The following is a 15817-nucleotide window of genomic DNA, read 5'->3' as shown; positions in this document are numbered from 1 at the left end:
AGGGTACAATATTTTCCATGCTGCATTCCTGTAGTACAGTTTGCTGATGATTCAAAACCTTTGAACAGCTTTTGTTTATTCAGTACAGTTACTGTAGTTCATGGAATGATTAAAAAAACTGCAAGCAAATGAAAGCACATGCCTGCATTACCCAGTTTACTTCTATGTATATTTGTAGACATACATAATAAAGGTACCTATTACTAGTCACACTGAGGAATTTGACCTGTCAGTTTCTGGGTTGGTAGGGACTGCCTACAGCTTGTACAGCATGTTTGACAGCATTCTTAGTATTACACAAGGCAAAGCAAGAATACAACTTACCTAAGCACTTCAGCTTTTCAATCGCTTCTGAGTACTTGAGCACCGCCTCTCCAAACTGCCCATTTTTAAAAAGTTCATTTCCTTCACTTTTCAGTTCTACTGCTGTAGAAGGGAGTAACATAGATGACTCTTTCCCATGTGGCAATGATTCTGATCCAGAATGCTGCTCAACGTCGTCATCTCTGGCATTCCTTTTATGTTGTTTTTCTGTTTCATTATTCAGATGCTGGTTAGTTTCACTTCCTTTCTGCTTTGATAAACATTTGTTCTTCTCAGGGAGGCTTTTCGTTTGACTTTGTGACTCGTTCTTATTTGTTTGAGTAGGATTCTCTTCAAATTTGCAGCAATCTTCTTTGGCAGAAAACTTCTTTGGTGCATTCCCCATTTCACTCTTCTTACTTGCGATCTCTCCTCCCACTGGTGTACCAGTTTCTACAAGGAAGATTTGTGTTGGTATCAAAGGAATGAACTACTCCCAAGGCACAGGAGGGGTGTCTAGCTAAGGAGCTTTAAAAAAGCAGTATCAAGATACCTGCAACCTATAGAGACAATTCTGCCACAGTACTTACACTGCATATCAGACGACTAGGCAGCACCTTAGAAGGCAGCTTATCATTGCACAGTAATATAAATATATCAATTCCACCTCTCCTTTCAAGTTAGCAAATTACCACCCTCATTTACTGGTGCAATATCCAACCTTCCAGGTAACCCTTTAATTCTATAATGTTATTTTTAAAAGGATAATTGATTTATCCTTATACTCTTGCAATTTTACAAGCAGTTACCATCAAACTAATCTGTGTTATCAATCAGCATAAACGTAACACTTTTCTTGCTTGTATTTATGAACTGAACATTATGTATTAGTTTGGTCAAGAAAACAAAATTTTTAAAAAATCATTCAACATCCTCAGATATAATTCCACATTTAAACCAAAGACAAAGTATTCCTTCTAATAAATAAATTAAGAGTTTCAGATATTTTAAGTCATTTAGGGGCCCTCTAAGGTGCACCAAACCCTAATGTGGGATTAGTGCACCAAAAAAGGTTTACCACAGAATGTGCTAAAGCATCTGGAAGTAGTTTTCCTATTTGCACATGCTAATTTTTAAAATTTTTTTTTTTTAACAGGGACATGGCAAGGGTGGGAATGGGCATAAACGCACTAACCAGCTAATGTGTTCACATTAGCATGCGGTAACTTGTTAATGCAGGAGCTCTTTGCACCTCCTAAATAGAAGGCAGTAAGTGCTCCTGCATTAATTATTCGCAGTTGCTGTGTGCTAATGACATTAGCACACGACCTGTGAAATATATATGTTTTTAAAATGAAAATGCCCTATTTTATGGATGCACTAGAAATGCGCTTAGCAAGTCCCATGTTAGGACACACTAAGCCCATTTCGTAACGCATCTTAGTAAAAGGACCCCATAATCAATGAAAACTAAAGAAGGTTTATTTATATGTCTATCCTTATACTTACTTTTAGAACTGAAAATTAATTCTAATCTTATGCCTATAAAGAATTTAAGGGAATTTGGAAGATTAGTTGTATTTTTTCTGACTTGATTATTCTGCATTTTTTCACCCTATCAATGCTTGCTTGTGTCCACTCTAACAACAAGACCATTTTATTTATTTAAAATTATTCATTTATTTATCAGAATTAATTAACTGTCTTTATGAAAAGATTCACCCAAGGCAGTAAACAAAGTATAGCTTAATAACAACTTACACTGCATTACCAGCTTTAACATAAAATGACAAGTGATACTGTAAAATGACCAAATGTCAGTTTAAAACACATTTAAAATGAGGAAACTAGGATACACCCAAATTAAATCTAGTAAGACACTACTATGATACAGAAATATACACAATAAACCAGCACAGCTGAACATTTATATAACAGAAATATGATAAATGTCAAGAGAGTACAAATGATACAGCATAACAGGCAGCATGATATTTATGAAGTCATCACAATCAGGCATATTTTCAAAAGAGAAGGGTGCCCATCTTTCGACACAAATCGGGAGATGGGCGTCCTTCTATCAGGGTCGCCCAAATCAACATAATCAAAAGCCAATTTTGGGCGTCCCCAACTGCTTTTCGTCGTGGGGACGACCAAAGTTCCCGGGGGACATATCGGAGGCGTAGCGAAGGCGGGACTGGGGTGTGCCTAACAGATGGGCGTCCTTGAGCGATAATGGAAAAAAGAAGGGCATCCCTGACGAGTACTTGGGCGACTTTATTTGGTCCATTTTTTGTTACGACCAAGTCTCAAAAAGGTGTCTGAACTGACCAGATGACCACCGGAGGGAATCGGGGATGACCCCCCCTGACTCCCCCAATGGTCACTAACCACCTCCCACCCCGAAAAAAACAACTTTAAAAACTTTTTTTTGCCAGCCTGAAATGTCATACTCAGGTCCATCGCAGCAGTATGCAGGTCCCTGGGAGGGGAGGTATGTGTGTGTCAGCGGAGGCATAGCGAAGGCGTGGATGTCCTTCTTTCAAACATTTTGGACGTCCTGAATTGCCCCTCCCCAGGGATGGCCAAATTTCAAGGGAATGGAGTGGAGGAGTGGCCTAGTGGTTAGAGCACTGGTCTTGCAATCCAGAGGTGGCCAGTTCAAATCCCCCTGCTGCTACTTGTGATCCAAAATCCAAATAAATAAAGGTGGTGTCAGAGGCACAGCAAAGGCATGGACGTCCTTCACACAGAAACATCCACATTTTGGACGTCCTCAACTGCCGTCGCAGGGACGGAGGCATAGCAAAGGACATCCTTCACCCATACTCTTAAAAAAAAAAAAAAAAAAAGATGTCCCTGACGAGCACTTGGACGTTTTCACCTGGACTTGTATTTTTCTAAGGTTCTAGATGGCAATTTATTTAAGGTTGTAGATGGCTATTATACACGCAGCTTGTCTGCATGTATGAAGCCATCTTTGGCATGCGCAGAGCAGCCACGCAAAATGCTTGGCTGCTCTGCACTGGCTTCCCCTCCTTAGGAAGGAAATCTTGTGCAAATGAGATAACAGTGAGCAGTTCGTTTGCATGCGATTTCCTTCATGCATGCCCGTTCCTTTCCGAATCGGTAAGTAGAGGAGTGTGGTAGCCGTGTTAGTCCACTCTTAAGGTTATCAATAGAAATCAAACAAAATAAAACATGGAAAAGAAAATAAGATGATACCTTTTTTATTGGACATAACTTAATACATTTCTTGATTAGCTTTTGAAGGTTGCCCTTCTTCGTCAGATCGGAAATAAGCAAATGTGCTAGCTGACAGTGTATATAAGTGAAAACATTCAAGCATTACTATGACAGTCTGACAGGGTGGGAGGATGGGGGTGGGTAGGAGGTATGCATGGGGACATCAAAGCATATCATTGATATTCTAACAGGATGGGTGTGGATAGGTGAGGGGTGGGGTGATCAACAGAGACATACAGGGATCTCTGTTGATCACCCCACCCCTCACCTATGTTTAGATTTGGGCGTCTCCAACCGTATTATCGAAACGAAAGATGGACGCCCATCTTCTTTCGATAATACGAGTTTCCCCGCCCCTTCGCAGGGACGTCCTGCGAGGACGCCCTCAGGAAAACTTGGGTGCCCCATTCGATTATACCCCTCCACATGATGTAACATTTTAATAAGCAGCGCGGGAAAGAGAGGGGAAATAGGTGCAGTTGAGATATATAGATAGCAAGATGGGTAAGATAAAGGCAATGGGATAAATACATGGGTGACTAGATTAAATGCAAATTATATATACAGTTGATTATCTACACAGTTGAATACAGTATGTGGAACTAGTCTCAGTTAAAGGGTGTGTGGCAAGCTAGTCTAGATGCAGATTTAGTGAATAGTCAGTTGCCACAGCCACTAAAGGGTCGAGAGAAGAGAAAGGCTTTCACCTGCTTCCTGAAGCAGTAGTACTACTGAGTTAGGCATGGGAGGGGGGCCTACTTCTGAAAAGGCTCACTTGGAGGTTTTACATCGCATGATTTCTTTTGATGAGAGTACAGTTAGAGATACTTCTTGAGAAGACCTTTGAGGCCTCAAAGTTGTATAAAGGGCTAACTTATTCTTTAGAAACTGTAGGCCAGTTCATCTGATTAAATGATTATTCATAGTAGTTTACTCCCCAACTGAAGGTTAACTATTAACCAAAAACAAAATCAAATGATTAAACATAGTCCCTCTACAAGCTAAGGAAGTGCCCAGTGCCACAGACACACCCCTTAGATCTACATACTGAAAAGCTACACAACAGTCAATTATACTATCAAACTACCCTAAGCAAAGGGCACACTAAAGAAAAAATAGAGAGGCACTAATACAAAAGTGAGGAAATTATGCCAAGCATGGATCATAGAATTTTTTTCAACACCTCTGTGCATGTGCATACATACATGCACATATATTTTATCTATGTTGTCTCTGATTTGGAGGAAAGCAGCAATTAGGAGAGGTTTCTTGTCAATAAATTAGATTCAACTCACATCTTTTGAGTAGCGTTTAAGGTGAGTTTGAGTGAGCCACAGTACATATTTTCCTGTCTCTGAAGGACTTACCATCTAAGTTTGTAGCTTCCATTGGTCTAAAAAGAGTATCAAAATGAAACCAAGCGTGACAACCATTAGACATCATTGTCAATGTATTTCAAAGGATTACATGCCCAATATACCAGTCATTTTAAGCTTGCAGAATTGTAAGGGTGTTTCCCTGTCCCTCACATTTGGTAAGCCTGAAAGCGAAAGCTATATACCTGTAGAAGGTATTCTCCGAGGACAGCAGGCTGATTGTTCTCACTGATGGGTGACGTCCACGGCAGACCTTCAATCGGAGATCTTCTCTAGCAAAGACGTATGCTAGCCCTCGCGCGCGCACACACACCGCGCATGCGCGACCATCTTCCCGCCCGAACTCGCTCGTGTTCGTCAGTCCAGTAAATAGCAAAGACAAAGACAAGGGAAGACACAACTCCAAAGGGGAGGCGGGCGGGTTGGTGAGAACAATCAGCCTGCTGTCCTCGGAGAATACCTTCTACAGGTATGTAGCTTTCGCTTTCTCCGAGAACAAGCAGGCTGCTTGTTCTCACTGATGGGGTATCCCTAGCCCCCAGGCTCACTCAAAACAACAAACATGGTCAATTGGGCCTTGCAACGGCGAGGACATAACTGAGATTGACCTAAACTTATTCAAATAACTGAGAGTGCAGCCTGGAACAGAATAAAAATGGGCCTAGGGGGTGGAGTTGGATTCTAAACCCCGAACAGATTCTGCAGCACCGACTGCCCGAACCGACTATCGCGTCGGGTATCCTGCTGTAGGCAGTAATGCGATGTGAATTTGTGGACAGATGACCACGTCGCAGCCTCGCAAATCTCTTCGATAGTGGCTGACTTCAAGTGGGCCACTGATGCTGCCATGGCTCTAACACTATGAGCCGTGACATGACCCTCAAGAGTCAGCCCAGACTGGGCGTAAGCGAAAGAGATGCAATCTGCTAGCCAATTAGAAATGGTGCGTTTCCCGACTGCCACTCCCCTCCTGTTGGGATCAAAAGAAACAAACAATTGGGCGGACTTGTCTGTGGGGCTGTGTCCGCTCCAGATAGAAGGCCAATGCTCTCTTGCAGTCCAATGTGTGCAGTTGACGTTCAGCAGGGCGGGTATGCGGACGGGGGAAGAATGTTGGCAAGACAATTGACTGGTTCAGATGGAACTCCGACACCACCTTTGGCAAGAACTTAGGGTGAGTGCGGAGGACTACTCTATTATGATGAAATTTGGTATACGGAGCATGAGCTACTAGGGCTTGAAGCTCACTGACTCTACGAGCTGAAGTGACTGCCACCAAGAAAATGACCTTCCAGGTCAAGTACTTCAGATAGCAGGAATCCAGTGGCTTGAAAGGGGGTTTCATCAGCTGGGTGAGAACGACATTGAGATCCCATGACACTGTAGGAGATTTGACGGGGGGCTTTGACAAAAGCAAACCTCTCATGAATCGAACAACTAAAGGCTGTCCCGAGATCGGCTTACCTTCCACACGGTAATGGTATGCACTAATCGCACTAAGATGAACTCTTACAGAGTTGGTCTTAAGACCAGACTCGGACAAGTGCAGAAGGTATTCAAGCAGGGTCTGTGTAGGACAAGAGCGAGGATCTAGGGCCTTGCTGTCACACCAGACGGCAAACCTCCGCCATACAAAGAAGTAACTCTTCTTAGTGAAATCTTTCCTGGAAGCAAGACTCTGGAGACACCCTCTGAGAGACCCAAGGAGGCAAAATCTACGCTCTCAACATCCAGGCCGTGAGAGCCAGGGACCGGAGGTTGGGATGCAGAAGCGCCCCCTCGTTCTGAGTAATGCGGGTCGGAAAACACTCCAATCTCCATGGTTCTTCGGAAGACAATTCCAGAAGAAGAGGGAACCATATCTGACGCGGCCAAAAGGGAGCGATCAGGATCATGGCGCCCCGATCTTGCTTGAGTTTCAGCAAAGTCTTCCCCACCAAAGGTATGGGAGGATAAGCATACAGGAGGCCGTCCCCCCAATCCAGGAGAAAGGCATCCGATGCTAGTCTGCCTTGGGCCTGAAGTCTGGAACAGAACTGAGGGACCTTGTGATTGACTTGAGTGGCACAGAAATCCACCAGGGGGGTGCCCCATACTTGGAAGATCTCGCGTACCACTCTGGAATTGAGTGACCACTCGTGAGGTTGCATGATCCTGCTCAATCTGTCGGCCAGACTGTTGTTTACGCCTGCCAGATACGTGGCTTGAAGAAACATGCCGTACTGGCGAGCCCAAAGCCACATTCTGACGGCCTCCTGACACAAGGGGCGAGATCCGGTGCCCCCCTGCTTGTTGATGTAGTACATGGCAACCTGATTGTCTGTCTGAATTTGAATAATTTCATGGGACAGCCGATCTCTGAAGGCCTTTAGAGTGTTCCAGACCGCTCGTAACTCCAGGAGGTTGATTTGTAAACCTTTCTCCTGAAGGGACCAACTCCCTTGGGTGTGAAGTCCATCGACATGAGCTCCCCACCCCAGGAGAGACGCATCCATCGTCAGCACCTTTTGAGGCTGAGGAATTTGGAAAGGACGTCCCAGAGTCAAATTGGACCGAATTGTCCACCAATGGAGAGACTGAAGAAAACTCGTGGACAGCAGGACTACGTCCTCTAGGTCCCCAACAGCTTGGTACCACTGAGATGCTAGGGTCCATTGAGCTGATCTCCCATGGAGGCGGGCCATGGGAGTCACATGCACTGTGGGGGCCATGTGGCCGAGCAATCTCAACATCTGCCGAGCTGTGATCTGCTGAGACGCTCGTACCCAAGAAACAAGGGACAGAAGATTGTCGGCCCTCGCTTCCGGGAGGTAGGCACGAGCTGTCTGAGAATCCAGCAGAGCTCCTATGAATTCGAGTTTCTGAACAGGAAGAAGGTGGGACTTTGGATAATTTATCACAAACCCTAGTAGCTCCAGGAGTTGAATAGTCATCTGCATGGATTATAGAGCTCCTGCCTCGGAGGTGTTCTTCACCAACCAATCGTCGAGGTAAGGGAACACGTGCACTCCCAAGTCTGCGTAAAGACGCCACTACTACAGCCAGGCACTTTGTGAACACCCTGGGCACAGAGGCGAGACCAAAGGGTAGCACACAATACTGAAAGTGCCGTGTTCCCAGACGAAATCGAAGATACTGTCTGTGGGCTGGCAGTATCGGGATATGAGTGTAAGCATCCTTTAAGTCCAGAGAGCATAGCCAATCGTTTTCCTGAATCATGGGAAGAAGGGAGCCCAGGGAAAGCATCCTGAACTTTTCTCGGACCAGATATTTGTTCAGGGCCCTTAGGTCTAGGATGGGACGCATCCCCCGTTTTCTTTTCCACAAGGAAGTACCTGGAATAGAATCCCAGCCCTTCCTGCCCCGGTGGCACGGGCTTTTTTGCCAGGCTTTCCCTATCCCATAAGTGAAGTGCTCTTTATTTATTTGTATCCCATTTTATCCAAAGCAAAAATCAGCATACATAATTAGTAAAAACTTAAAACTTAACCAAAAATAAAAGCAGTAATTAATACAATCTTTCAAAAAAAAGTTATTACAATACTCTTCAATCTTCTAAGAAGGCTTTACAAAAAATGTGTCTTCAAAAAAACGTTTAAACTGTTGAATATTATCACATGATCTTAGATATCCAGTCAAGGCATTCCATGTGGATGGGCCAGCAATCGAAAGAGCTTGCATCTTTGTCTCTGCATAATGATACGACTTTGGAGAGGGCAAGCAGAGGTTGAGTTGATGTCTCAAGATATTAATACTCGTCCTAGTTTATATAATCATGAAACATTGTGAAAATATACTGGAACTGTTCCATATATACACTGATGAATCAATACAAGAAGCTTAAATTTAATTCTAAAAGGAAGCCAATGTAGTTTTTAAAAAAAATATTGCAGTAATGTATTCAGACTTTGGAACTCCAGTAATCAGCCGAGTGGCTGCATTTTGGATGACCTGCAGCGCTTGGAACCAAGTAGATGATATACCCAAAAATAAAGAATTACAAAAATTAACACCAGGCTCTGCACTATCATCTGAAAATCATAAGATGTTACCGTATCTTTAAATTTACTCAAAACTTGAAGTTGAAAACAAAATGTAGAAATGATATGATCTACATGTTTTTGAAGTCAGATTATTATCCAGAAAGACTCCAAGACTATAAATAAATGGCTTTACAGTCATTTTTTCTCCCTGATATTCCTTCATTGTAGAATCCCTTCCCTTTACTCACTTCTTGCCCACCCTCTGCATCCTTCCTATTCCTCTCCCTCTTTTACTCTTTCCCCTCTGTTCACTAAGCCACGCGCTAATGTTGACACAGCCCATTCACTTTGAATGCCGTGCAGCTTAGTAAACAGGGGGGGTTGTATATTGTCTTCTTTTATATTTATTATTTTGGATGACTGACTTTTGATGTTCTTTCCAATCAGCTATTGTAGTTCCTTTCTGCCTGTATATATGCTTTTAACTTTTAGATTGTAAACTGCTTTGAAATGCTAGTTAGCAAAGGCAGTATAGCAAATGTTAATTTATTTTATTTTATTTGTTACATTTGTACCCCGCGCTTTCCCACTCATGGCAGGCTCAATGCGGCTTACATATTGTATACAGATACTTATTTGTACCTGGGGCAATGGAGGGTTAAGTGACTTGCCCAGAGTCACAAGGAGCTGCCTGTGCCTGAAGTGGGAATCAAACTCAGTTCCTCAGTTCCCCAGGACCAAAGTCCACCACCCTAACCACTAGGCCACTCCTCCACTTTATTTATTAATGAATAAATAAATAAATAAAATAAAAACTTTTTGTTTCCTGTTTTTGGCTGGGAGTTACGTTATGTGTTCTATTTGTGGATTAAAAACTGGTTAAAGGATAGAAAACAGAGAGTAGGGTTAAATGGTCAGTATTCTCAATGGAGAAGGGTAGATAGTGGAGTTCCCCAGGGGTCTGTGTTGGGACCGCTGCTTTTTAACCTATCTATAAATGATCTAGAGATGGGAGTAAGTAGTGAGGTAATTAAATTTGCTGACAACACAAAGTTATTCAAAGTTGTTAAATTACAAGAGGATTGTGAAAAATTACAAGAGGACCTTACGAGACTGGGAGACTGGGCATCCAAATGGCAGATGACATTTAATGTGAGCAAGTGCAAAGTGATGCATATGGGAAAGAGGAAGGTAAAATTATGTATCATACCTGATAATTTTCTTTCCATTAATCATAGCTGATCAATCCATAGACTGGTGGGTTGTGTCCATCTACCAGCAGGTGGAGATAGAGAGCAAACTTTTGCCTCCCTATATGTGGTCATGTGCTGCCGGAAACTCCTCAGTATGTCGATATCAAAGCTCCATCCGCAGGACTCAGCACTTAGAGAATTACACCCACGAAGGGACACTCTGCCCAGCTCACCACCGCCGAAACGGGGGAGGGGAATTAACCCAGCTCATCCCCACACAAGTGGGGGAGGGGAATCCGTCCAGCTCATCCCCGCGGAGCGGGGGAGGGACACCACACCCGCCGATGCGGGGGGGATCTGGCTTATCCTGCAACCGCAACCGCGGGAGGAGCTGACTGACCCTAACACCGCCGAAGCGGGAGGGGTACAAAGCTGCCCTACAGCCGCACGAAGCGGGAGGGAGTGCCGGCAGAATTTAAATCTCAATCCAGCCCCGTAAAACGGAGGGGAGAGGAATGCAGCAGCTCACTGTAACACAAACTCGTCTCAACTCTTGAAGAATCCAAGTGAAAGAAGAACTTGAACACGAAGTCCTCCTGAAGTAACTGAAGGCAAAACTTGAACCTAAAATTCAACCAGAATATAAACAGTACAGATATCTGGGAGGGGCTATGGATTGATCAGCTATGATTAATGGAAAGAAAATTATCAGGTATGATACATAATTTTACCTTCCATATCATCAAGCTGATCAATCCATAGACTGGTGGGATGTACCGAAGCAGTACTCACCCAGGGCGGGACATAGAAATCCCTGACCGCAACACTGAAGCTCCAAACCGGGCCTCCGCCCGAGCAGCCACAGTCAAGCGGTAATGCCTGGCAAAGGTATGGGCCTTCCCCGCGGCCACCTAAGCCGCTGCAATGGCTTCCTTGCCCATCTTGCCACTGTAGGCTTAGAATCCTGCAGACCCTTACGAGGACCTGTAAACAGGACAAACAGATGATCCGATTTCCGGAAATCATTGGTCACTTCCAAGTATCTGATGATGACTCGTCTCACATCCAGAAATTGAGAGCAGAGTATTCCTCTGGGTAGACCTCCCTACGAAAGGAAGGGAGACAGAGCTGCTGAATCACATGGAAGCGAAAAACAATCTTGGGCAGGAAGGAAGGCACTGTGCGAATAGTCACTCCTGCCTCAGTGAACTGCAGAAAAAAACTCTCGACATGAGAGTGCCTGGAGCTCGGAAACTCTTCTGGCTGAAGAGGTAGCCACCAAAAAGACTGCTTTCAACGTCAGGTCTTTCAGAGATGCCCTCGACAAGGGTTCAAAAGGCGGCTTCTGCAAGGCTCTTAGCACCAGGTTGAGATTCCACGCAGGCACCACTGAGTGCAGAGGAGGGTGCAGGTGATTAACTCCCTTGAGAAAGCGCACCACATCTGGCTGCGAAGCCAGGGAAGCACCCTTCAGGCGGCCCCTGAAGCAAGCCAGAGCCGCTACCTGAACTTTCAGGGAACTGAGCGACAGGCCTTTGTCCAGACCTTCTTGCAGGAACGCCAACACTGAAGAAATTGGAGCAGTGAAGGGAGAAAGTGAGCCTGCTTCACACCACGCTGCAAAGATACGCCAAACCCTGGCGTAAGCAGTAGAAGTAGAGCGCTTCCTCGCTCTCAGCATAGTGGCGATGACCTTGTCTGAGAAGTCCTTCTTTCTCAGACGCTGCCGCTCAATAGCCAGGCCGTAAGACCAAAGGGGGAGGGATCCTCCATCACCACGGGACCCTGATGTAACAGGCCCTGCTCCACTGGCAGCCGCAGAGGATCGCCGACTGAGAGCCTGATCAAGTCCGCATACCAGGGACGTCTGGGCCAATCCGGACCCACCAGGATTACCCTGCCGGGATGCTTTGCCACCCGGTCTAGCACCCTGCCCAACATGGGCCAGGGCGGGAACACATAGAGAAGCTCTTGTGTCGGCCACCGTTGGAGAAGAGCATCTACTCCCAGGGATCGAGGGTCCCGTCCTCTGCTGAAAAAGCGCGGCACTTGGCAATCGGCCGATGACGCCATCAGATCTAGGCTCGGCTGGCCCCAGCGCTTCATGATGCCCAAGAACGCCTGAGCAGATAGCTGCCACTCTCCGTGCTCCAAGGTATGGCGACTGAGAAAGTCCGCCTTGACATTCATGACTCCGGCAATGTGGGCCGCTGACAGCTGTTCCAGGTTCGCTTCCGCCCACTGGCAGAGATTCATGGCCTCCTTGGCTAGAGGGGCGCTCTTGGTACCTCCCTGGCGGTTGACATAGGCCACAGCTGTGGCATTGTCCGACAGGACCCGTAAAGGCTTCAACACCAGTACCGGGATGAACTCCAACAACACCAACCGAATGGCTCTGAGTTCCAGGAGGTTGATAGACCACTTGCCTCTGCAGGAGACCAGAGCCCCTGGGCTGTCCTTCCCAAGCAGTGGGCTCCCCAGCCCAACAAAGAGGCGTCTGTCGTGACGACAATCCACTCCGGGGTCACCAGAGGCATTCCTGCAGACAACTTGTCTGTCTGCGTCCACCAGCTCAGCGCCTTGCGCACTGCTGGGTCCAAGGGAAGGCGCACAGCATAATCCTCCGACATCGGAGTCCAGCGCAGCAGCAGAGATTGTTGTAGTGGTCTCATATGAGCCCTGGCCCAGGGCACTACTTCCATCGTGGCCGTCATAGAGCCCAACAGCTGCACGTAGTCCCAAGCCCGAATAGGAGAGGCTACTAGGAACTAGTCCACCTGAGCCTGAAACTTGACAATCCGATTGTCTGGCAGGAACACTCTGCCCACTTGGGTGTCGAATCGAACTCCCAGATACTCCAGGGACTGAGTCGGGTGCAGCTGGCTTTACTCCCAGTTGATGATCCACCCCAGGGAGCTCAAAAGAGCAACCACCCGGTTCACAGCTTTGCCGCACTCTGCATAAGAGGGGGCTTGGATCAACCAGTCGTCCAGATAAGGATGGACTTGAACTCCTTCCTTCCTCAGGAAGGCCGCGAAGACCACCATTACTTTGGAGAAGGTCCGCGGAGCAGTAGCCAACCCGAACGGGAGGGCTCTCAACTGGAAGTGTCGGCCCATTACTGCAAAACGCAGAAAGCGTTGATGAGGAGGCCAGATGGGAATATGCAAGTACGCTTCCTTGATGTCCAAGGATGCCAGGAACTCTCCTGCCTTCACTGCCGCTATAACAGAGCGGAGGGTCTCCATGCGAAAGTGCCAAACTTTCAAGGCCCAATTGACCCCTTTGAGGTCGAGGATAGGCCGTACAGAACCTCCTTTCTTTGGAATCACAAAGAAAAAGGAGTAACATCCCTTGCCAAGCTGATTTTCTGGCACCGGAACGACCGCCCCCAGGCGGATCAGATTGTTCAAGGTCTGCTGCACTACCACAGCTTTGACCGGAGACTTGCAGGGAGAGAGTACAAACCCGTCTTTTAAGGGTCGGCAGAACTCTAGCTTGTAGCCGTCTCTGATGACTTCCAGCGCCCAAGCGTCTGAAGTTATGGTGGTCCACTCGCCCATAAACGAGGACAGCCGTCCTCCAATCTGCACTGGGGCGTGGACCAAGGCCCCGTCATTGGGTACGAGACCCTGGGGGAGGACCGGAGGGAGCACCTCCGGGACGGCGGTCTCTGCGAAAGGAATGCTGCTTGGGGGAGAAGTTCCTCTTGAAGGAAGAGGGGGCAGAGGAGCCCGACCTGCCCGGGCGGTACCGACGGGTTTCCTGAAACCGTCCTCTGGAGGTACCAGGGCGAGTACTAGCCCGAGCCCTGACCTCTGGTAACTTCTTGTCCTTAGACGTGCCGAGATCGGTCACGATTTTGTCCAGCTCGACCCCAAAGAGCAGCTTGCCTTTAAAAGGCAATCTAGCCAGGCGGGATTTAGAGGCGTGGTCAGCAGACCAATGTTTCAGCCAAAGCCACCGCCGCGCAGAGATTGTCTGAGCCATGCCTTTCGCTGAGGCCCTCAAGACATCATACAGCAAGTCTGCCAAATAGGCTAAGCTCGATTCCAGGGCCGGCCAATCAGCCCTCAAGGAAAGATCCGAGGGGAAAGCCCGCTGCACCATAGTCAGGCACGCCCTGGCCACATAGGAGCCGCAAATTGAGGCCTGCAAACTTAAAGCAGCTGCCTCAAAGGACGACCTTAAGGCCGCCTCCAATCTTCTGTCTTGGGCGTCCTTTAGGGCCGTGCCACCTTCCACCGGCAACGCCGTTTTCTTAGTCACCGCAGTGATTAAAGAATCCACGGTAGGCCACAGATAGGCCTCACGTTCACTTTCAGTCAAAGGATAGAGGCGGAACATAGCCCTAGCCACTTTAAGGCTCGCTTCCGGGACATCCCATTGAGCCGCAATTAAGGTGTGCATGGCATCATGCACGTGGAAGGTTCTAGGCGGGCGCTTCGTCCCCAGCATAATGGCAGAGCCAACAGGGGCTGAGGGAGAGACGTCCTCCGGAGAGGAAATCTTCAAAGTGTCCATGGCCTGTACCAACAGGTTGGACAAATCCTCTGAGCTAAAAAGCCGCGCTGCAGAGGGGTCATCCGCTCCATCCGAGCGGGGATCCGTCTCCTCCAAGGAATCCGCAAAGGACCGTTGGGAGACCTCAGATACGCTGCCCTCATCTACATCGGAGGAGACAAAGTCCTCCAAGGCCTGGGAATCAACCCGAGGGCGTTTACCTCTGGGAACCTCAACCTCTTTACCAGACGAGGGAGCAGGGGCAGCGTTTTGCATAAGGAAGGCCTGATGCAGCAGCAAAACAAACTCGGGGGAGAAACCCCCCAGACTGTGTACTTCCGCAGCCTGGGCAACAGCCCTAGACGCACCCTCAACCGGCGCTCGCAAGAGCGGGGGAGAGACATGCTGCGCATCCAAAATGGCGTCCGGCGCGACACTCCGCGAAGGAGCCGCGCGGGAAGAACGGCGCTTAACTTTAGCCGCTTTTGTGCCGTCGCCCAAATTAAGGGCGTTTATGGCATTAATGTCTCCAACCTCAAGGGCGGCCCAAGAAGAAGCCGTCCGAGCCGCGTGGCCGGCCAAGATGGCGGAGGCGAGGAGCGGGGGATGGGCGTTTATGGCGGGAAAAATCGCCACGCCAGAGGAAGGACCGGAACATTCATCGGCCACGAAACTGTCACCCAACAAGGGCGAATCAGGTTTTAAGACCCCCGCATCCCCTCTAGAAGCGCCCAAGCGATCCGGGGAGCGACTCTTTACGCCCTCGCCCTCCGACGCCATATGCCACGTGGAGATAAATCGGGGAACCCCCTGCCCGCTATAAAAAGGTAAAAATTACCTGCTGTCCGCTCCGAGCTGTAACGACCTGGTGTCCCAGTGAGTAGCTGCAATGAACGTTTAAATAAACGTCGAAATAAACGCCTTTAAGGACGTTCAAAATTTTTTTTTTTTTTTTTTTTAAACGGAGCCAGCGGGAGGGGGGAGAAAAGGAGGGACCTGGCACCACCAGGTTTGCACTTGCTCAAGAAGAGCCCTCAACCCCAGGCACTCAACAAAACCTAAGGATTAGGCTTGGAGGCCTAGCCAGAGCTGCTGCTGTGTGTGACCACCACCTGCTGAGATAGAGAACATACTGAGGAGTTTCCGGCAGCACATGACCACATATAGGGAGGCAAAAGTTTGCTCTCTATCTCCACCTGCTGGTAGATGGACA

General features: G+C 47.6%; 1 protein-coding gene across 3 annotated transcripts in view; it reads right to left on the bottom strand.

Moving 5' to 3' along the window:
- The window catches only part of SPAG1 (sperm associated antigen 1), a 184513-nt gene that overhangs the window by 86323 nt on the left and 82373 nt on the right, over positions 1–15817 (bottom strand). For all 3 annotated transcript variants that reach the window (XM_030217278.1, XM_030217286.1, XM_030217295.1), the window contains one exon: positions 325–756. In XM_030217278.1, coding sequence (XP_030073138.1) covers positions 325–756 — 432 coding nt within the window. The remainder of the gene's footprint in view (positions 1–324; positions 757–15817) is intronic.

This window comes from Microcaecilia unicolor, chromosome 1, assembly GCF_901765095.1.
Source record: "Microcaecilia unicolor chromosome 1, aMicUni1.1, whole genome shotgun sequence".
Classification (NCBI taxonomy): domain Eukaryota; kingdom Metazoa; phylum Chordata; class Amphibia; order Gymnophiona; family Siphonopidae; genus Microcaecilia; species Microcaecilia unicolor.
This window is presented reverse-complemented; position numbering and strand designations above follow the sequence as displayed.